Here is a 24,480-nt window from a genome sequence, read left to right as displayed (position 1 = left end):
AAAATCTCAACTCTAGCTCCAGTCCTGTCCTTCTCCATAATTATATTAAAGCTAATGCTATTGTGATCACTGGACCCGAAGTGCTCCTTAACATGTATATCTGTCAGCTGACCTATCGCATTCCGTAACAGGAGATCCAACACTGCCCCATCTCTAGTCGGTACTTCTATGTATTGTTGCAAAAAACTATCCTGCACACATTTCACAAACTCTAAACCATCCAGCCCTTTTACAGAATGAGCTTCCCAATCTACATGTGGAAAATTAAAATCTCCCACAATCACCACCTTGTGTTTACTACAGATATCTGCTATCTCCTTACACATTTGCTCTTCCAACTCACGCTCCCCATTAGGTGGCCTATAATACACTCTTATCAGTGTTACTACACCTTTCCCATTCCTCAATTCCACCCAAATAGCCTCCCTAGAGGAGCTCTGTAATCTATCCTTCCAAAGCACTGCCATAAGATTTTCTCGGACAAGCAATGCAACACCTCCTCCTCTGGCCCCTCCTACTCTATCACACCAGAAGCAACAAAATCCAGGAATATTTAGTTGCCAATCACACCCTTCCTGCGACCATGTTTCACTAATAGCTACAGCATTATAATTCCAGGTATCAATCCACACTTTAAGCTTATCCACCTTTCCTACAATGCTCCTAGCATTAAAATAGATACAGTTAAGATACTCTCCACCTCTTCCTTTCTTTTCATCCCTAACAATGCATTCAAATTTATTATCATTTTCTTTCTTCTCCCTACATCTTCAGGCTGAGCGCATCCCTTCTCCATCATCTGCCTTTCCTCCCTCACACACTGTCTACTTACTTGTTCTACTGGTGAACTAACCTCCTCTCCCATAGTTTCCTCAAATTGATTCCCGCCCCCACCTCCATCTTGCTAGTTTAAAGTCTGCCCTGTAGCCCTAGCAAACCTCCCCGCTAGGATATTGGTCCCCCCAGGATTCAACCCGTCCTTCTTGAACAGGTAACGCCTGCCCCAGAAGAGGTCCCAATGATCGAGAAACTTGAATCCCTGCCCCCTGCATCAATCCCTCAGCCACGCATTCATCCTCCACCTAATTCCATTCCTACTCTCACTGTCGCGTGGCACAGGCAGTAATCCCGAGATTACTACCTTTGCGGTCCTTCTTCTTAACTGCCTTCCTAACTCCCTATACTCTCGTTTCAGGACCTCTTCCCCTTTCCTACCTATGTCATTGGTACCTACATGTACCACGACCTCTGGCTCCTCACCCCCCCACTTCAGGATATCTTGGACGTGATCAGAAACGTCCCGAACCCTGGCACCAGGGAGGCAAACTACCATCCGGGACTCCCGATCACCTCCAAAGAACCGCCTGTCTGAACCCCTGACTATCGTCCCCTGTTACTATGGTCCTCTTTCTTCTATCCCTACCCTTCTGAGCTACAGGGCCGATCTCTGTGCCGGAGGCCCGTCTACTGTCATTTCCTCCAGGTAGGCTGCCCCCCCAACAGTACTCAAACATGAGTACTTATTGTCAAGGGGTACAGCCACTGGGGTACTCTCTAGTACCTGCCTCTTCCCCTTCCTGACCGTGACCCACCTATCTGCCTCCCGTGGCCCCGGAGTGACCACCTGCCTGTAACTCCTCTCTATCACCTCCTCACTCTCCCTGACCAGTCAAAGGTCATCGAGCTGCAGCTCCAGTTCCCTAACTCGGTCCCTCAGGAGCTGCAGTTCGGCGCACCTGGCGCAGATGTGGACATCCGGGAGGCTCGCAGACTCCAGGATCTCCCACATCTGACACCGAGAACAACAAGCTGCCCTCACACTCATACTTCCCGAATAACTGAAAATAACAAGGAGAACTAAAAGATAAGCCTACTGTGCCCTCTTCCGCCTAAGCCCTCTGAGCCCAAGCCCTACACTCTGCTCCCAGCTCACTCCGCTGCCCGCAAACGAAGCTGCCCGCTGCTTAAGGCTGTGTTTTTATATCTTCCCTCCTTCCCAGGCCTCCTTCATGCGCCTGCGCAGTCCCGCCTCTCAGAACTCCGATCTGAGAAGCAATTTGAAAATGGCCGCCGCCGCACTTCCTCTCAAAGCCTCACTGTCTTCTTCCAAAAGATTTGTAGTAACAAGATAGTTATTTGAAATTGAGGTGTGTGCAAATACTTTCTTACAGGTGGTATGTTTTGGAATTCTCTACCATGGATATTTTTTAATGTTTAAATATTCAGGCATTGAGGGCCGTGGGAACATGCACAGAAGAAGAGTTATGGCCTAAGGCAGGTCAGCCATGATAGAATTGACTGACAGGATAGGCTTCCTGCTGCCATTTTTCTTATTCTCTTGTGAAAAGATATACAGGCACTGATGCACCAACAATAACTCTTGGAGAAGGGAGGCAAAAGATAGGCTTTTATTAGCTGCAAACATGACCACAACATCTTGGAGACTGAGGGAGGAGCAGTGCTTCCAATCGCCTTTATACAGGGGTCTGTGGGAAGAGCCACAGGAGCAGTCAGCAGAGTGGCATGTCCAGACAGGTATACACATAGTTTACCACAGGCACAAAACATGGTTATAAATACTATGCACTTGGTGAGTTTTCATGATTTTTGGAAAATTTGAATTGAAACATGAAAATGCTGAAAACATGCAATTAGTCAGGCACCAGTCTTCATGAGAACTGACAAGAGGACTCTGACACAAAATATTAACTTTGTTTCTCTTTCCACAGATGCCATCTGATCTACTTTGTCTGCTTTTTTTAACTGGAGTTGTATGATTCTTTCATTTTTAGACGGTCATATGTTGCCATCATATCATAGCCAAACCGATTGCTGTACGAAAATACATTTGTTTCTGAAATCCTGTTGCTATTGGTAATGAAAGGATGTGAAATACAGTGGTGACAGTACAAACAAATTATTGCAATAGAACAACAATGAAAACTTAGATCTTAAATATCAGTGTTTTGCTGTTAACGATGCTAATTCACTTTTGAGCACTTAATTTTAAAATATTATTCTGCAGGCAACATTTCTATGCTTGTTGGTTTCTCCTTTTTGGATTTCTTCTTGATCTGGCTGATGGAGCTGTTGCTAGACAACTTAATGCTTGTTCTGCTCTTGGTAAGTTCAGATTTCAGCAAGCATATAGGCCTTTCAGTTACATCCACTCCAGTGATACTAAATAAATGTTTAAGCATAGCTTAAATTGCCTCAAATTAAGAAGTTTTGTTTTATGTGTTCATCAATAATCTGTTACTCATACCAAAATAAGATTCTAAACTTAAAATATTACATTCTGATAACATTCTGAAGCTATAAGCAAACTTTTGAGAAACATTAGATTAAAGCTTTGATAATAATCTCCTTTCAAATCCTTCAGAAATCTTAATGTAACTGTCTCACCAAGTAATGTTTCCCAGGCGTGGACTTGTATACTCATCTGAGACTCACAGGGACCCTGGTTCTCATGCTGTCAGTGGGGAGTTTGTTTTATACTGTGTGACATATTTAAAAAAAAACAAATTTAAAATGTGTTGATGAATTAATAACATCCAGTCATTTTGAAAATCTACCAGTCCAACACTACCTTGCTGGCCAGATTATCAAAGTTTTGCTGTAAGTGATAAATGATTATGTACCCTTTATAACGCTGAAAATGACATTGGAAAAAATTAAAGGAATTCAAGATCATTTTAACTCAAAGGGTTAACTCTCTTGATGCATTGAAAGAGTTAAATTGGCTCATTTTGCCAGTTTTGTGATAACCTCAGTTACACACCACCAGTAAATTAGAAATCTGCTTTCCCTGTGATTGAATGCAAGTTAAAATAATATTCTGATTCATGAAAACAGGTAGGTTGGGCAAGATTAATGTTGGGAAACCTGACCCCAGTAAATCAAGTTCTAATGATATTGGAATAAAGTGAGATGAAAATTATCAAGAGATGGTTGTTCATTTTAATGAGATTGTGTGCCGCAAATTAGTTTATCCCAATAAACTATTAGAGGCAAAAATATCTACTTAGAACAATGTTTTTGAGCTAGTAGAGATGATTCCTTCCAGATTATGAAGCTTCTTGCCTTTGACATCAGATACCCTCAATCAAATTTAAACTCTCTTATACAGTAACATTAACTAGTTTGCTGCTTCCTTTATTGCTCACCTCTGTAAGCAGTCCCCACCTGACAGAGAGCTAAACTTGTGAATTAGGCTGGCTTCGCACCAGAAACTATGATTTTACAAAGTGTGCTAACATGTTTCTGAATACTTCCCACACCATCTCCCTATCTACCATGGCTCATAGTCATGTATTTCAATTCTATAGGAAAGATACAAGAATATCTTGTATTTGTTTCGGTTTAATCAGCAGTCCAGATAGGTTACTGTTGTAGCTTACATGGTAAACTGCCTGGATAAGGTGGAATTACAGATATACTCGAGTTTCTACTGATATTTTTTATAGTCTGTACAGGACAAAATCCACAACTTTACATCGGAACATATCAAGTGCAATGATAACAGAGGGAATTAGTTAATAAAATTAATAACAGTAATAGTATGAAAGCAGTCTATCAGCCTAACCAATCCATGCTGACCAAAGTGCTCCATCCAAGCTAGTCCAATTTGCCAATTTTTGGCCCATAACCTTCTAAATCTTTCCTATTCAGTTTACCTGTCTGAGTGGCTTTTAAAAGTTGTTATTATGCTTGCCTCAACCACTTCCACACACAATTCATTCCACAAACATACCACCCATTTTAATAAAAATAATTTTGCCCCTCAAGTTCCTAATAAATCTTTCTTCTCCTGCCTTAAACACATGCTCTCTAGTTCAAACGGCTCCATTTATTATCAGAGAATGTATACAGTATACAACCTGAAATACCTAGTCTTTGTAGACATCTATGAAGAACAGAAGAACCCCAAAAGAATGAATGACAGAAAACCATTAGAACCCCAAAGCCCCGTCTCCTCCCCCCCCCCGAGCAAGCAGCATCGATGTATCAACCTCCCCCTCCCCCAGCTATTTAAGTAAAAAGCTTCAGTGCCCAACACCCACCAAACAATAGCAAAACCATATAACAATTACAACACGGAAACAGGCCATCTCGGCCCTTCTAGTCAGTGCCGAACGCTTACTCTCACCTAGTCCCACTGACCCACACTCAGCCCATAACCCTCCTTTCCTTTCCTGTCTATATACCTATCCAATGTTACTTTAAATGACAGTACCGAACCTGCCTCTACCACTTCTACTGGAAACACGTTCCACACAGCTACCACTCTCTGTGTAAAGAAATTCCCCCTCGTGTTACCCTTAAACTTTTGCCCCCCAACTCTAAACTCATGTCCTCTTGTTTGAATCTCCCCTACTCTCAATGGAAAAAGCCTATCCACATCAACTCTATATATCCCCCTCATAATTTTAAATACCTCTATCAAGTCCCCCCTCAACCTTCTACGCTCCAACGAATAAAGACCTAACTTGTTCAATCTTTCCCTGTAACTTAAGTGCTGAAACCCAGGTAACATTCTAGTAAATCTTCTCTGTACTCTCTCTATTTTGTTGACATCTTTCCCATAATTCGGTGACCAGAACTGTACACAATACTCCAAATTCAGCCTTACCAATACCTTGAACAATTTTAACATTACGTCCCAACTCCTATTCTCAATGCTCTGATTTATAAAGGCCAACATGCCAAAAGCTTTCTTCACCACCCTATCCACATGAGATTCCACCTTCAGGGAACTATGCACCATTATTCCTAGATCACTGTTCTACTGAATTCTTCAATGCCCTACCATTTACCATGTATGTCCTATTTGGATTAATCCTACCAAAATGTAGCACCTCACACTTATCAGCATTAAACTCCATCTGCCATCGTTCAGCCCACTCTTCTAACTGGCCTAAATCTCTCTGCAAGCTTTGAAAACCAACTTCATTATCCACAATGTAACCTACCTTTGCATACTTACTAATCCAATTTACCACCCCATCATCCAGATCAAAACACCCAAAGAGAGACCATGATCTGCAGTCAATAAAATCTCTCACTCTCTCACACAACAGAAAGATGTGACACATTTCACACCAAAAGTCGTGATTAACAGACGCTGTGACAATGTTATAGTCTGCTGCAACACTTTTTATTCCAAGATTCTCGGACTCAAGAATTGGTAGCAAACTTGGGGGGGGGGGGGGGGGAGAAAGAGAGATATGCCTGCAGCATGCACTGCCATGAAATCCTGATGTTCCTTGGCAGCACCAGCCTGGAATCGGTCATCCATGGGCAGCGCAGAGCCGAACCTAGTATCTTCCATGCCACACCTAGAAAATGCTGGAGAAGAGCTGGTCAGTGAGCTCCAAGACGGGAACTCATTGCTGTGAAAAAACTCAGTTTTGAGTGCTCTTGCAGATAGAACCCTTTAATTTCCCAATGCTGGTGGGAAAGAAAGCCGAATGTGTTCACCCCATCTGTGCCCTTCATGATTTTATACACTTCCATAAGTTCATCTCTTAGTTTCCTGCTCTCTAAGGAATAAAGTCCTAGTATGTTCAACTTCTCCCTATAACATACTCCCTCAAGTACTAGCAACACCTTTCCTACAGCAGGGTGACCAGCTGAATGCAAAACTCTTAACTAAGTGTGGCCGCACCAACATCTTGTGGAACTGCACCATGACTTTCTAATTTTTATATTCATTGCCCTGATTTATGGATGCCAGCAAGCCTTCTTCACCACCTTGTCTACCTGTGACTCCATTTTCAGTGACCCAGGTACTTACACTCCAAGGATTCTCTGTTCCTCAGCTCTCTCCAGGGCCTTACAGTTTACTGTGAAAGTCCTGCCTGGATTTAACTTTACCAAACGCAACCCCTCACTTTTACCCAAATTAATCTCATTTTGCCATTCTTCAGCCCATTTACTCAGCTGACCAAGATCCTCTTAGCATATATAGAATTCAAAATCCACTGAAATTACTGATTACAATAAACAGGGCTATTGATTATTTTGGGTAATATTTGGGACAAATTACCTGATTATGGTATATCAGCTAAATTTGGAATTTTAAACACTCATATTTAGCTCTCATCACTGTGAAGCATAATCATGTAATCAAATTGATCTCAGCTGTTCTACAGATACTATATGATAAAGATAAGTAGAATTTTCTTTCAGCAGAATGAGGCTTCAGCAGAATGTGCAACCAATTTAATCAATGCACCAGCCTTTCCTACTCTCAGTGTTAGAATGGGAAAGAGCTATTAAATGACACAATGCATTTGTGGTATAAACAATTCTATCATTGTGAAGCTTGCGATAACAGGTTTCTCGCTTTTTCTCCAACTGTAGATATTTCCCAAATATCATTCATTTCACATATGTATCATACAGTTTATTTTCGTATAATAATTGTGCTTTCAGAAACTACAAGGGAATACAGTCTTCAACAGAGTACGCGAACAGTGTGTCCATTGGATATGTGACTAATCTGTTTACTCTCTTTAATGAAACACTGCATTACATTGCTTGGAGATAAAAATTAAGGCAGCTCAAAAGTTATGCTAAATCATTGCAACACTGCAACTTGTCAGACTAGTCCACGTGACTGCTTTTATCAGAAATATTTTGTATGCAACCCATGCCCTCACAAGGCTCAAGGGCAGCTTCTATGATTCTATCCTGCTGTTATAAGACTATTGAACAAATCTTTTGAACAATAATATGGATTCTTGACTTCACATTCTACCTCATCGTGGCCTTGGAATTTTTTGTATACTTGTCCTGCACTTTCTTTGTAGTTGTAGCTCTATGTTCTACATTCTATTATTGCTTTTCCCTTGTACTACCTCAACATTTTGATGTAATGCAATGATCTGTATGGATGGCATGCAAAACAAAGTGTTTCACTGTACCTTGGTACATGTCACATTAATAAACCAGTTTACCGATTTAAAATCAATTTTATGTGTTCTTTCCTTCTAATCTTCAGGAATTTATTTATCCTGTTCTTCAATATTGAAACTTTGTCTGGTTCAATCAAAAACCACAATAATTCATTTCTGCACTTTATGAAAGATTCAGTTGTTCTGTCTTCAGTTATTTCTTTGTCCTGTGACTTCTGATCAGTCAGTAACCAGAAGCAGTCTGTTACAATATGCCTCTCTTACCTGTTCAATATTTTAAGCACTCCTGCTTTTCTGTGTATGTAATTTCTCCAAAGTGTCATTCTAGTTAATTCATTCTAGTTTCCATTATGTCTTATGGTATTTCAGAACTACAGTTTTCTGTGTTAAAGTTTAATGAAGATGCATGTGTACACGTCATTTACAGACAGTACTTCATGAAATCCAAAGTTCTGTTAGTTATTTTGATATCTTTATCCATAAGGAGTTTTTGTAACCTGTGAATTTGAACACCCAAATTCTTGCTGTACCAAACTTGTGCAATTTTATTTGTATCACTAACAATGCTAACATTTATTTTCCATATTGTACCTGTGAAAAATAATGTTGATTCATCATATTGAACGTTTTCAGTCTTTGAGACAAAGCTATTGTCAATTCTATGCAAGGTCCCATTCCAAAATGCAACTATCCCTTTGCCTCCACTGATACTACCAAGTTCCTACAGCAGATTGTTTAATGCTTGAGACAACAACATCTGCAGTCTCTTTTGATTCAAAGTTATTGACATAAGGGAGAAGGGATTCCAGTATTCAAGTTAGATAACAATGGAATTATCTTTACTGTAACATATTAATTCCAATCCAATTATGGGATTGGTTGAGGAATTTAAGGTGTGAATGTTTGCAGACACTGGCTGCTCTTGACCACCTTGATTGAAGATGTCTTGGGTATGGGACGTATTTTCAAACAAATTTTGATACCTGTAAAAGAATAAATTGTTTTTTTTTCCCATTTCTATCTTCCCATCAGAATCTGAGGCATTAATTGCATCTATTTTAATATCTCCAAAACATGGTGTTATCATTCTCTGAAACAGAAATGTAGTGAACAAAATTGGCTGAGACTAAATGAGTAATACACTATGCTTAAACTGCTTGTTATCCATGCTCACAGCAAAAACTTTTCAGAATTTATCCTATTTAGCAACTCTGCAGAGCTTGATTTGTAAGAGAAATGTTTGAAAGAATAATTTTGCAAAGTATTAGATTCAAAGCTACATTGCAATTAGTGTAAGAAATGGAATAAGTGTACTCCGTACAGTCCCTTGGCCCAATCTACCTTTCAGATAACATGATTGATCTGATCCTCAGTTTCATATATGCTCTCCTGCCCTTATTTTTTAATGCTGGCTTTCCCTTTCATGCAACAGTTTATCTCGGTCTAAATAATTGGCATCTCTGTAGCATAGTGGTTAGCACAATACTATTACATTTTGCGGTATTGCGGAGTTTAAAGTTCAATTCCATCACCATTCTGTAAGGAGTCTCTATACATCCTCCATGTGGAATGCATGGGTTTTCCTTGGATGTTCCAGTTTCCTTCCACAGTCCAAAGGTGTACCGAGTAGGTTAATAGGTCATTGTAAATTGTCCTATGATTAGGTTAGGTTTAATCAGGGATTGCTGGGGTTCGCCTTAGTCTTACCAGCTTACCTCTTTTTCTGATAGTATGACCCTAATTCTGGACGCCCAACAGGAGTAATATTTGCACAATACTTATACTGTTCAGCCCTTCAGTCTTTCATGTTGCATTGACAACTTCAACCCATTTGGTTCCATCATTCCTCAAAAGGATCCCCACTGGTTACATCCTCAAAAAATATTAATAGATATATCAGACCCAATTGAGTTTCATGTGTCAACCTCTGCATCCGCATTCCTCAGCTTCTCACCAACTCCCAAGCTAAATATGAAGTTTCTTTAGCCCTATTCCCCACAGTTTTCACAATTATTAACCAAAGCTGAAGTTGACTCCACATGGATCACTGGCTGCAGGCTAATGTTGCTCATGATGCCTTTTGCCACCTATCCAGGTGGTCCAGTAGTTGTATGGAGGGCAGTGGGTGGCTGACAATGAGAACAAGGCTATGCTGTTTACTTTATCGGACCATTCACATCCTTGGCTTTCCTGGCTCAGAAGCCCAAGAAGAGTAGTTATGCACAGTTACGTTTTATATAAGAATATACCCCATGTAAACTTATTGCTTGTAATTCAATGATTTTTCTTGCTTGAGTCATTCTAGTTATCCTCTGTATTCTTGTCCAATTCCCTAATGCCTGACATGCTGAGTTCATCCAGTATTTTGTGTGTTCCTTACTGTTATGCAGGCACCTCAGACTCTCGATGATATTCGACACACCTTTCCACATAGAGCCAGGAAAGTACACACAGAAGCAGGCACTTAAGCCCATCTAGTCTGTGCCAAACCACTTAAACTGCGAACTCCCATCAACTTGCACCGCCTGGACCGTAGCCATCCACACCCCTACCTTACATGTAATTATCCAAACTTTCCTTAAATGTTAAAATCGAGCTTGCATGCATAACTTGCATTGCAGCTAGTTTCACACACTCACAAATCCTGAATGAAGGCATATCCCCTCATGTTCCCCTTAAAATTTTCACCTTTCATCCTTAACCCATGACATCTAGTTATAGTCCCACCCAACCTCAGCAGAAAAAGCTTGGTTGCATTTATCCTATCTATGCTCCTCATAATTATGTATACCTCTATCAAATTTCCTCTCAATCTTCTACATTCCAAGGAATTAAGTCGTAACCTTTTCAATCTTTTCATATAGCTCAGATCTTCCAGATCCAACAATATCCTTGTTAATTTTTTCTGTAATCTTTAGACTTTATTTATATCTTTCCTGTAGATGGCTGACCAAACCAGCACACAGTACTCCAAATTAGGACTCACCAATCTCTTATACAACTTCAACATAACATCCCATCTCCTGTACTCTGATTTATGCAGACCAATGTGCCCAAAGCTTTCTTTACAACCCTATCTACCTGTGACACCACTTTCAAACAATTATGGATCTGTATTCCCAGATCCTTTCATTCCACTGCACTCCTCAGTACCATACTGTTCACTGTGTAAGACCTATCCTGGTTGGTCCTATCGAAGTGCAACACCTCACTCTTGACTGCCAGCTGCCATTTTTCAGGTGGTCCAGGTCCAGCTGCAAGCCATGATAGTCTTCCTTGTGATGATAACATGATTAAAAGACCATAAGATATAGGAGCTGAGTTAGGCCATTTGGCCCATCGAATCTGCTCTGCATTTCCTCATGGCCAATCCAGTTTTCTTCTCAGCCCCAGCCCCTTGCCTTCTCTCCAAATCCCTTCATGCCCTGACCAATCAAGAATCTATCAACCTCTGCCTTAAATATAAATAAAGACCTTGCCTCCACAACTGCCTGTGGCAAAGAATTCCACATATTCACTACTCTCTGGCTAAAAAAATTTCTCCTCCTATAAGGATGCCCTGCTATTTTGAGGCTGTGTCGTCTGGTCTTAAACTCTTCCACCACAGGAAATATCCTCTCCATATCCACTTTATCAGTGCCTTTCACAATCCAATAGGTTTCAATGAGGTCACCCATTATTCTTCTGAATTCTAGTGAATACAAGCCCAGAGCTATCAAACAGTCTTCATATGACAAGGCATTCAATCCTTGAATCATTTGTGTTAACCTCCTTTGAACCCACTCCAGTTTCAGCACAGTCTTTCCAAAGGGCCCAGAATTATTCACAATACTCCAAGTGAGGCCTGACCAGTGCTTTGTAAAGTCTCAACGTTACATCTTTGCTAACATTGCATTTGTCTTATCAATGCAGACTCAACCTGCAAATAAACATTAAGGGAATACTTCACAATGACTCCATTGTCCAAGTCCATTTGCGCCTCATTTCCTCTCCATTTTGAAATTAGTCTAGCCTTCCATTTCTTCTACCAAAGTGCATAACCATACCCTTCCTGACACTGTATATTATCTTGTCATCTTTTGTCTATTCTCCTAATCTAAGTCCTTCTGTAGCCTCTCTACTTACTCAAAACTACCTGCCCCTCCACCTATCTTCATATAGTTCCCTGAAGGTGGAATCTCATGTGAATAGGGTGGTGAAAAAAGCTTTTGGTATGCTGGTCTTTATAAATCAGAGCATTGAGTATAGGAGTTGGGATGTAATGTTAAAATTGTACAAGGCATTGGTAAGGCCAAATTTGGAGTATTGTGTACAGTTCTGGTCACCGAGTTACAGGAAGGATGTCAACAAAATAGAGAGAGTACAGAGAAGATTTACTAGAATGTTACCTGGGTTTCAGCACCTAAATTACAGGGAAAGGTTGAACAAGTTAGGTTTGAATTCTTTGGCGCTTAGAAGGTTGAGGGGGGACTTGATAGAGGTATTTAAAATTATGAGGGGGATAGATAGAGTTGACGTGGATAGGCTTTTTCCATTGAGAGTAGGGGAGATTCAAACGAGGACATGATTTGAGAGTTAGGGGGCAAAAGTTTAGGGGTAACACGAGGGGGAGTTTCTTTACTCAGAGTGGTAGCTGTGTGGAACGAGCTTCCAGTAGAAGTGGTAGAGGCAGGTTCGGAATTGTCATTTAAAGTAAAATTGGATAGATATGGACAGGAAAGGAATGTAGGGTTATGGGCTGAGTGCAGGTCAGTGGGACTAGGTGAGAGTAAGCGTTTGGTACGTCTAGAAGGGCCAAGATGGACTGTTTCTGTGCTGTAATTGATATATGGTTACATATATTGTCTGCAAACTTTGCATAAAGTCATCAATTCAATCATCCAAATCATTGACATATAACGTAAAAAGAATTGCGCCCAACACAGATCCCTGTGGAACACTACTAGTTTCTGGAAGCCAACCAGAAAAGGCTCACTTTATTCTCACTCTTTGCCTCCTGCCAATCAACCACTTGTTTATCCATGCTAGGATCTTTCCTGTAATTCCATGGGCTCGTAGCTTGTTAATGGCCTCATGTGGGGCACTTTGTCAAAGGCTTTCTGAAAACATGAACCAATTCTCCTTTGTCTATCCTGCTTGTTATTTCCTCAAAGAATTCCAACAGATTTGTCAGACAATATTTTCCCTTGAAGAAACTATGCTGACTATGGTCTATTTTATCATATGCCTCCAACTTGCCTGAGACTTCATTCTTAATAATTCAGATTCAGTTTATTGTCATTTAGAAACCACAAATGCAATGCAGTTTAAAAAAATGAGACAACGTTCCTCCAGAATGTTATCACAAAAACGCATAACAAAACAGACTACACCAGAAAATCCACATAACATTTGGCAATCCCCAGTCCAGAGTCCGGAGAGGCTGCTGCATATTAATATCGCACTACCATTTTAGCGCGTTTCCCAGAAAGGAGCTCCAATCCCATCAGACAAACAAGACCAAAAACTAAAGCTACAAGACCTGCACAAAACCACATTGTTACAACATATAGTTACAACAGAGCAAACAATAGCATAATTGATAAAAAAAAACAGACCATGGGCACAGTAAAAATAGTCCAATGATGTTAAAAGACTATAAGTTCAAAAGAAACCACCACACAGTTTCCAGAAGTTCTCAGGGTCCCAATAGACTTATCATCTCACGCCGGCGGCAGAAGGGAATACCCCCGCTATGGACATCCACGGCGCTGCCCGTCTCAGCCTCACAGACACAGCACACACTGAAAGCGACCTGATCGCAGCGGACTCCGAATCTGTTGAACTTCCGAGCCTCCGACCATCCCCTCCAGTACAGCTTCTTAGAGCACCATCCTCTGCCAAGCGTATTAAGACAGCCCCGCCAACGACCATTGGCAACGCGACCCCGAGGACTGGGGGCCTGTTCTTCCCAGCAGAGACCCCTTCATGCTCCCACGTACGTTTTTCATCCGATTATGATTGCGCATGGCACCCCGCTTCACAAATTACAGATAATCAGCTCTGGAGTGTCTGCTGCAAGCTGCATCACACCGCTGTCTTGGACATTGAAAATGACTCTAGCTTCCCAACTACTGAGGTCAGACTAACTGGCCTATAGTTTTCTTTCTTCTGCCTCTCTCTGTTCTTGAAGAGTGGAGTGACATTTACAACTTCTCAGTCTCTAGAAATTCGCCCTCCTGGAATCCAGCACCAACCTGATTTTCCCAATCTACTGTACATCGAAATCTCCCATGACTATTGTAACATTGCCCTTTTGGCATGCATTTTCTATCCCATTGTAATTTGTAGACCACATTGTTACTACTGTTTGGGGGTCTGTATTCAACTCCTATCTGCGTCTTTTTACCCTTGCAGTTCCTTAGCCCTACCCACAATGATTCAACACCTTTTGACCTTATTCATTTTATACCAACACAGTCCCTTCTGCCTTCCTGCCTGTTTTGCAACAATATTAAGCTTAAGCTTCCAACAAAATCTTCTTTCAACCACGATTCAGTGATGCCTACAACATCATATCTGCCAATCTGCAACTGTGCTACCGGTTCATCTACCTTATTCCGTATACTGCACATTCAAATATAACACCTTCAGTTCTGCATTTACCCTTTTCAATTTTGTCCGCCTGTTACTTTGCAAGTCATCCTGTTGACTGCAATTTTGCCTTATCAACTCCTTCTTCTCACTATACATTGCCTATGTTTGTGAACCTGCTACCTCATGTTCAGCACTATCGTCCATCTTTCATCTGATTACTTGTTGCATCATGCAGCTCAGGACACTATTGTACCATGCTCAATCTTTAGATTCCTAACTTTGTCTGAGGTCTTACCAGCAACTCCCTCCAGAACTTTTCCACTATCTGTTCTGGCACTCTGGTTCCCATCCTCCTTCAACCCTAATTTAACCCAACCATGCAGCATTAACAAACTTTCCCACAAGATTATTAGTCTCCATACAGTTCAGGTGCATACCCTCTGTAAAGATCACACTTTCCCTGGAAGAGAGTCCAATGATCCAAAGTTCTTAGGCCCTCCCTCCTGCACCAACTTCTTAACCACATATTAAACTTATAATCTTTCTCATTCTGCCCTCACTAGCACTTGGTATGAATGGCAATCCTGAGATCAGAATCCTGGAGGTCCTATCCTTTTATTTAGCACCCAACTCCCTGAACTCCTTATGCAGAACTTCATCGCTCGTCCTACCCACGTCATTGGTACCTAAATGGACCAGGAGTTCTGGCTGTTCAACATCTCGTTTAAGAATTCTAAGGATTTGATCCAAGATATCCCAGATCTTGACACCCAGGAGACAACATATTCACCCAGGAATCTTGTTCTCACCCACAGAATCTCCGGTCCAGTCCCCTAACTAACAAATCCCTTATCATCTCAGTGTGCCTCTTCTCCTTACCCCCTGCCTTCCCTTCTGAGTCACAGAGGCAGAATCAGTGTCAGGGATCCAACCATCTTTTTGCTCTTCCTGACTGTCACCCAGTTTCCTGTGTCATGCAGCTTGGGTGTAACTACCTCTCTACATGTCCTATCTATCACCCTTTTAACCTCTGAAATGATCTGGAGGTCATCCAGTTCCAGCTCCAAATATTTAACGCAGATGGTTAGAAACCGCTGCTGGATGCACTTCTCACAGTTGTATAGTTGACAGGGACGTTTGAGATCTCCCTGCCTTTCGACATCCCACAAGAGGAGCATTCAGCTATCCTGCCTGGGATCTCTATCGTCCTAGCTGAGCAGATATATAGAAGGGACAGGAAAAAAAAACCCAACATGGAGCTCTTATTTGTTTTCTCTTACTAAAGCCTCTCTGCTCTGAGCTTCGAGAGCTAAAGCTTCAAGATTACAACTCTGATTCTGTCCTTTTCAGACGACGGCCGCTATGATGACGGCTGCCTTCCTTTAATTTGCTCTTGCTAATCAATCCCATATGTTGATTGGTCGATGGTCAAACTTCTTTTTTGCTGTAGTGACCCATTGCTGCGTTTTCTACTCAGGTAGTGGACCTGATTGAAATCCCCTCCTCTCAAAACTTCTGATGTCCAGATTGATCGCGAGTCAAACCTCATCTTACAGTAGAGACAGGATCATCTTACAATTTCAGCTCAATAGTAGACTTTCAAAGGGTTCCAATAACTAACTTCCAAGGAATTTCTCCAAACAAAACTTTGTCTTTCTCGGACTGATTTCCACCCTAAGCCCTTCTACCACCCTCTGTTCAACTCCTAGACCAGACGCACTGATGGTATTTCACTCCTAATTTTCTCTCTCATACCCACCATGTCCAGTGTAGAACATGGTCAATTGCTGTCCTTCATAGATTACCTCGAAGAGGCTTGCAGGATAGTGCATTTCTATTTTTGAAATATTTAACAACATGCTGAACCTTGGAAACAAGTGAACTTCTCATAACAGGTATATATCCACCCTGTTTGCAAATTTACTTGGTGCATTTCCAATGCCTCCCTCCATTTTCTCAATGTCTCTACCTCTGGAGATAATTTATCTACTGATAGCTTTTATAAGCTCACTTATTCGTACAGGTACCTGGACTATTTTTATTCCCACCAGGTCACTTGTAAAAATGCTATCCCCTTCTCTTACTCCTCCATTTCTGCCAGATCTGCTCTCAAGATGAGACTTCATTCCAGAACTAATGAGTTCTAACTCCTCCTCCTTCAAAAAAGGGTCTTTCCTTCCTCTACCATCAATGCTGCCCCCACTCACATCTCTTACATTTTGTGCATGTCTGCCCTCACTCCATCCTCCCACCAACCCACCAAGGAGAAGATTCCCCTTGTCCTCACCAACTATCCCACCAGCCTTGCGTCCACACAAAATTTTCCGTAACCTCTGCCATCTCCAATGGGATCCCACCACCAAGCACATTTTTCATTCCCCTGCATTTTCCACTTTCTCCAGGGACCATTCCCTTGTCCATTCATCCCTCCCCACTGATCTTCATTCTGGTACTTATCCTTGCAAGTGGAACAAGTGCCACAGCTGCACCTACACCTCCTACCTCACTACCATTCAGGGCCTCAAACATTCCTTCCAGGTGAGGTGACACTTTACCTGAGAGTTATCTACTGTATCTGGTGCTGACAGTGTGGCATCCTGTATACTGATGAGACCTGACATAGATTGGGAGACTGCTTCGCCAAGCAGCTATGCTCTGTCCACCAGAAAAAGTGGTATCTCCTGGTGACCATCTGTTTCAATTCTATTTCCCATTCCCATTCCGACATGTCTATCCATCGTGTCCTATACTGCCATGAGGCCACACTCATATTCAAGGAGCAACACCTTAAATTTCATCTGGGTAGCCTCCAACCTGATGGCATGAATAACGATTTCTTGGACTTCTTCAGTCTCTCACCTATCTTCTTACCTGACCATCATCACCCTGTGGTTCTCCTCCACCTTTCCTTTCCTTCATGCTCTTCTACCTTCTCCTATCAGATGTGCCCTTCTCCAGCCCTTTATCTCTTTCTGCAATCAACTTCCAAACTCTTTATTTCACCCCTCCTCCTCTCCCAGTTTCAGCTATCGCTTACCACCTTGTACTTCTTCCTCTCGAAGCGGCAATGGAAACGCTTCTGAGGGAGGTCGGACCAGTACCATCTGGATGGTCTACATCTGGGCAGGGCGGGGATCAATGTCCTAGGGAGATTGTTTGCTACTGCTGTTGTAGAGGTTTTAAACTAATATTGCAGGGGGATAGGAACCAACACAGAAAAGAAGAGGAAAGTGATGCAAAGACCAAAGCTGGAGTTAGTACAGAAAAAAGTGCATAAAAGTAAAAAGCAAAAATCACATAGGTCACTAGATTCTAAAAGGGCAATGAGTATATGGGCACTTTACCTAAATGCCCATAGTATTAGAAACAAGGTTAGTGAACTTGTGGCGCAGATTAGTACGAAGGCATATGATTTAGCGGCCATTACAGAAACCTGGTTGCAAGATGGAGATGACTGGGAATTAAATATCCAAGGGTATCAGGTAATACATAAAGATAGGCAGGAAGGCAAAGGAGGTAGGGTGGCACTCTTAATTAAGGATGAGATCAGGGTGATTGTGAGAGACGATATAAGGTCTATGGAGCAGAACGTTGAGTCCATCTGGATAGAGATTAAGAATAATAAAGGGGAAAAATATCACTGGTGGGAGTTGTCTATAGGCCACCTAATAAAAAGGTTGCAGTGGCAGAGGTGATTAACCAAGAAATAACTGAAGCTTGTAAGAATGGAATGGCAGTTGTCATGGGGGATTTTAACTTCCACATAGATTGGGTGAATCAAGTTGGTCAAGGAAGACTTTGAGGAGGACTTCATAGAATGCATCCGTGATGGATTTCTTGAGCAGCATGTTAGTGAACCTACAAGGGAAAATGCTATCTTTGCTATGATTGAATTTTGCATACAGATGGAGGATGAAATTGTTAGATGTAAAATTAGTGTATTATGCTTGAACAAGGGAGATTACAACAGGATGAGGGAGGAGTTGGCTAATGTGGATTGGGAGCACAGGCTATTTGGTAGGACAGTTGAGGAACAGTGGAATTCTTTCAAAGAGATTTTTCACAGTGCTCAACAAAAGTATATTCCAGTCAAAGGTAAGGACAGAAGTGTGGGGAGAGCCAGCCTTGGATAACTAAGGAAATAAAAGATCGTATCAAATTAAAAGCTCGTGTACAGAGTTGCAAAGAGTATTGGGAGACTGGAGGATTGAGAAAACTTTAATAAGCAACAAAGAAAAACTAAACAAGAAATAAGGAAAGGAAAGTTCTTTGAGGACATAATGAGTGCAGTAGATAGAGGGGAACAGGTGGATGTCATATACTTGGATTTCCAGAAGGCTTTCAATAAGGTGCCGCGCAAGAGATTAATAAATAAGATACGGATGCATGGGGTCAGAGGAAGTGTATGGCATGGATAGTGGATTTGGTTAACCAATAGAAGGCAGAGAGTGGGAGTTTCTCTGGTTGGCAGTCAGTTGTGAGTGGGGTGCTGCAGGGGTCGGTGCTGGGCCTGCAGCTGTTTACCACTTATATTGATGATTTGGAAGAGGGGACCGAGTGTGGCGTAGCAAAATTTGCTGATGACACTGAACTGAGTGGAAAAGCAAATTGTTTGGAGAATGTGGAGAGTCTGCAGAGGGATATAGATAGGTTAACTGAATGGGCCAAGGTCTGACGGATGGAATACAACATTGGTAAATGTGAGATCATCCACTTTGGAAGGAATAATAGAAGAGCAGATTATTATTTAAATGGTGAAAGATTGCAGCATGCTGTTGTGCAGAGGGACTTGGAAGGGCTTGTGCATGAATCACAAAAAGTTGGCTTGCAGGTACAACAGAAGACAAATGGAATGTTGGCCTTCATTGCTAGAGGGATTGAATTCAAGACCAGGGAAGTCATGTAACTATACAGAGTACTGATGAGGCCGCACCTGGAGTACTGTGTACAGTTCTCGTCTCCATACTTGAGGAGGAATATACTGGCTTTGGAGGCAGTGCAGAGGAGGTTCACCAGGTTGATTCCAGAGATGAAGGGGTTAACCCTTGAGGAGAGATTTAGTCGCCTGGGACTGTACACTCTGGAATTCAGAAGAATGAGGCAAAATCTTATAGAAACATACAAAATTTTGAAAGAGATAGATAAGATAGAAGTAGGAAAGTTGTTTCCTTTGGTAGGTGAGACTAGAACTAGGGGACATTGTCTTGAGGTTCAGGGGAGAGGATTTAGGACAGAGATGAGGAGAAACTGTTTTTTCCAGACAGTGGTGATTCTGTGGAATTCCCTGCCCAGGGAAGCAGTTGAGGCTTCTTCACTAAATATACTTAAGATACAGTTAGATAGATTTTTACATTGTAGGGAAAGTAAGGGTTATGGGGGAAAGGCAGGTAGATGGAGCTGAGTTTACAGATAGATCAGCCATGATCTTATTGAATGGTAGGGCAGGCTGGATGGGCCGGATGGCCTACTCCTGCTGCTGTTTCTTATGTTCTCCCCTTCCCACCACCTTCTCATTCTCATTTCACTTTTTTTCTTTCCAGTCTTGATGAAAAGGGTTTCAGCTCTGTTTACTCTTTTTCACAGATGCTGCCTGGCCTGCTGAGTTCCTCTAGAACTTTGTCTGTATTGCTTAGATTTCCAGTATATTGCAGATTTTCTTGTGTTTCGGATAACAGGTGCATTGGCCTGTGTAGGATTTTTTATTTCTCTTAATTGTAGTTCATTTGTTTATCTATCCGTACAGTTTCGAAGCATAGTTAAATCTTCTTGTAGAATATCTTGTTTAGCTTTGAAATTAATCACCTTCATTAGCTGTGAATCTTGCACAAAACAAATCTTTGTAAATTTCTCTGCTTTAAACAGCAGAGATTATAAGCAAACTCCACTAGTATATCACATATAATGCCTATAAAAATACTCTCTTCCCCCCCCCCCCCACAGAAGTTTTCATTTTTTACTGTTTTACAACACTGAGTCACAGTGGATTTAATTTGGCTTTTTTTGACACTGATCAACAGAAAAAGACATTTTGTGTCTAAGTGAAAACATACCTACAAAGTGATCTGAATTAATGATGAATATAAAATGCAAAATAATTGATTGCATAAGTATTCACTCATTTTAATAAATCATCACTGGTGCAGCCAATTAGTTTTAGATGTCACGTGATTAGTTAAATGGAGATCACCTGTGTGCAGTCAAGGTGTTTCAATTGATTGTAGTAAAAATACACCTGGAAGGTCCAGCTGTTGGTGAGTCAGTATCCGAGCAAAAACTACACCATGAAGACAAAAGAACCATTCCAAGCAACTCCACGAAAGTGTTATTTAGAAGCACAAGTCAGGAGATAGATGCAAGAAAACTTCCAAGTCACTTGGAGTATAGTTAAGTCAATCATCAAAAAAATCAAAAGAATATGGCACAGTTGTAAATCTGCCTGGAGCTGGCCTTCCTCAAAAACTGAGTGACTGTACAAGAAAGGGACTCATGAGGGAGGCCACCAAAAGACCAATTACAACTCTGGAGGAGTTACAAGCTTCACTGGCTGAGTTGGGAGAACTGTGCGTACAGCAACTGTTGCCCAGGTGCCTCACCAGTCACAGCTTTATGGGAGAGTGGCAAAGAGAAATCCACTGTTGAAAAACACTCATATTAAATCTCAGCTAGAGTTCGCCAGGAGACATGTGGGAGACTCTGAAGTCAGCTGGAGGAAGGTTCTATGGTCTGATGAAACCAAAATTGAGCATTTCGGCCATCAGACTAAACACTGTTTGGTGTAACCCAAACACTGCACATAATCAAAACCACACCATGAGGCATCACCATGGTGACTGCATCATCCTGTAGAGATGTTTCACTGCAGCAGGCCCTGGAAGGCTTGTGAAGGTAGAGTGTAAAAATGTAGGAAAATACAGGGAAATCATGGAGGAAAACCTGATGCAGTCTGCAAGACAACTGCAACTTGGGAGAAGATTTGTTTTCCAACAAGGCAATGACCCCAAGCATAAAGCCAAAGCTACACAGTAATGTCCTGGAGTGGCCAAATCAGAGTCCAGACCTCAATCCAATTGCGAAGTTGTGGCTGTGTTCTCCAGCTGTGTATCCCTTTTGCGAATCAACTTTCCAGCTCTTAGCTTCATCCCTCCCCCTCCCGTCTTCTCCTATCATTTTGGATTTCCTACTTTCAAATCTCTTACTATTGCTTCTTTCAGTTATTCATGATGAAGGCTTTCGGCCCGAAACGTCAACTGTACTTCTCCCTATAGACGCTGCCTGGCCTGCTGTGCTCCACCAGCATTTTGTGTATGTTGCTTGAATTTCCAGCATCTGCAGATTTCCTAGTGTTCATGTAATTTCATTCAGCATCAGTTGCCCCATCATTGAAATGGAGACACTTTTAAGGACTCTTAATGTCCTGCTTTTGATATTTATTGCTTATTTATTATTATTTCTTTTTTGTATTTGCACTGTTGATTTATGCACACTCGTTGAACCCCCACGTTGGTATGGTCTTCCATTGATTCTGCTCTGATTATTATTCGATAGATTTATTGAGTATGCCTGCAAGAAAATGAACCTCAGGGTTGTGTATGGTGACGTGTGTACTTAGATAGTAACATTTCTTTGAACTTTGATAACAAAACAAAAAAATGCAGCAGTCAGAGACAGTTGAACTATGAAACAGTTGCAGCCCAAGATGTTTGGGTATGCTGATTCAAGCAACTATGAAGGTAAAGATCTAGTTTCCTCATAAAGATATACAGCATGAAACAGGTGCTGGCCCGTTTCATTCATGCCAGCTGTTAGGCTCCCATTTTATAATCCTAATTCTACACTAACTCATTTATTTTCCCAACATCCCCACAAGTGGGAGGAACCTGGAATTTCTGGAGGAAGACCTTATGTTCACAGGGAGAGAATAGAATTTCGACACAGAAGGTACTGGGGCTCTGAATTTAATCTTGGGCTCCAGCAATCAAACTGTACCACCATGCCATCATTTGGAAGGCAGGTGGTTATGTTGGCATGTATGCAAGGGGATTGGATCATGAACAGATAAGAATTGTATTTAAAAGTAAGACAAATCTTATCAAACAACATAATTCCAAATGAATATATTAAAATTAAATTAAAGCAAAATATTGCAGATTCTGGAAATCAAAAATAAAAGCTCAAAAATAATGGAAGTGTACAGCAGATCAGTGACATGTGGAGAGTGAAACACAAGACTGCAAATGCTAGAATCTGGCACAACGAGCAATATGTCCAAGGAACTAGGTGAGTTGGGTAGCATCTGTGGAAGGAAGAGAATTGCTGACAACCTTCCAACGGGAATAAGAATAGAGGAGTATGAAAAGGAGAAGGGGAATGGTGGACCAAAGAAAGGTGAAGGTCAATGGACAGGATGGAGCAAGGTAGGGGGAAGGGAGATGTGGACCTTTGTACTCAGTACTTTGATTTATGAAGACCAATGTGCCATCTTAACAAACCTATCTACCCGTTATGCCAATTTCATGGAATCGTGGATCTGTATTCCTAGATCCCTCTTCTCTACTGCATTTCTCAATGCCCTACCATTCACTGTAAGTCCTACACTTTTCTGCATTAAGTTTAATTTCCCAATTTTCAGCCAAATTTATTCCAGCTGGTCCAGATCCCACTGCAAGCCATGATAGTCTTCCTCATTGTCCATTACACCCCCTGTCTTAGTGTCATCCACAAATATGTAGATCCAGTTATCATCTAAATTGTTGACATAGATGATAAACAGTAACGGACCCAGCACCAGTCCCTGCGATACGCTATTATTCACAGGTGTCCAGTCAGAGAAACGGCCGTCTACTACCAATCTGACTTCTCCCGCACACCCAATGTCGGGTCATGAGAGTGTGGAATGAGCTGCCAGCGCAAGTGGTGCATGCGAGCTCAATATTGAAGTTTAGGAGAAGTTTGGATAAGTACATGGCTGGCAAGGGTATGGAGAGGTCCTGGTGCAGGTCATTGGGAGTGGGCAGTTTAAATGGTACAGTGTGGACTAGATGAGCCAAAGGGTCTGTTTCTGTACTGTACTTTTTATGACTCTAAACTGAATTTGGAAACCAGATAACCACCAGACGCTAGAAATTTGAAATCTCTGTGCTCTTCACATACAACACCATGCTTCCTTAATGTTGAATTTTTCCTGGTTAATAGTTCAGTGAACTATTAACTTTGAGTCCCTCTCTAATACATGCTTCCTAACCTGCTGAGCACTACCAGCATTTTCTGGTTTTTTCAAATTTCAGTTATCCAGCATCAGAATTTTTTTGCCCTTTCATTAGTTGTAGCACAGTTTGATTTCTCTTACTGAGAATTTATTCTAACTACAAGCCTTTCTTCCTTTATTTATCTTCAAAAGTTTCCAAATGCAGCAATAATTTCTGTACTGCTGAGCATGCTTCTTTAAGAGATATTGATATAGTTACCTTATCCAGCATTTAAATCGGAAAATCTCATCAAGGCTGTTAAGTTCTGTATTCAAGCTGTATGAAATAGGATTCTTGAGTAACTAGAGGAAATGAATTGATGCCAACTGACAACAGTCTAAAGATTTCTTTGATATAGTATTAGGTTTTAAGGGTATTGGGTATAACCATATAACAATTACAGCATGGAAACAGGCCATCTCGGCTCTTCTAGTCTGTGCCGAACGCTTACTGTCACCTAATCCCACTGACCTGCACTCAAGCCATAACCTTCCATTCCTTTCCTGTCCATATACCTATCCAATTTTGCTTTAAATGACAATATCGAACCTGCCTCTACCACTTCTACTGGAAGCTCATTCCACACAGCTACCACTCTCTGAGTAAAGGAATTCCCTGTCATGTTACCCTTAAACTTTTGCCCCCTAACTCTCAAATCATGTCCTCTTGTTTGAATCTCCCCTACTCTCAATGGAAAAAGCCTATCCACGTCAACTCTATCTATCCCCCTCATAATTTTA

The 24,480-nt window shown here is 41.4% G+C and overlaps 1 protein-coding gene across 7 annotated transcripts in view; it reads left to right on the top strand.

Annotated features, from left to right (window-relative positions):
* Positions 1-24,480, top strand: part of tmem269 (transmembrane protein 269) — a 115,025-nt gene that overhangs the window by 65,780 nt on the left and 24,765 nt on the right. For all 7 annotated transcript variants that reach the window (XM_059951682.1, XM_059951689.1, XM_059951685.1 and 4 more), the window contains one exon: positions 3,026-3,123. In XM_059951682.1, the coding sequence (XP_059807665.1) occupies positions 3,026-3,123 (98 nt within the window). The remainder of the gene's footprint in view (positions 1-3,025; positions 3,124-24,480) is intronic.

This window comes from Hypanus sabinus, chromosome 27 (assembly GCF_030144855.1).
Source record: "Hypanus sabinus isolate sHypSab1 chromosome 27, sHypSab1.hap1, whole genome shotgun sequence".
NCBI lineage: Eukaryota > Metazoa > Chordata > Chondrichthyes > Myliobatiformes > Dasyatidae > Hypanus > Hypanus sabinus.
This window is presented reverse-complemented; position numbering and strand designations above follow the sequence as displayed.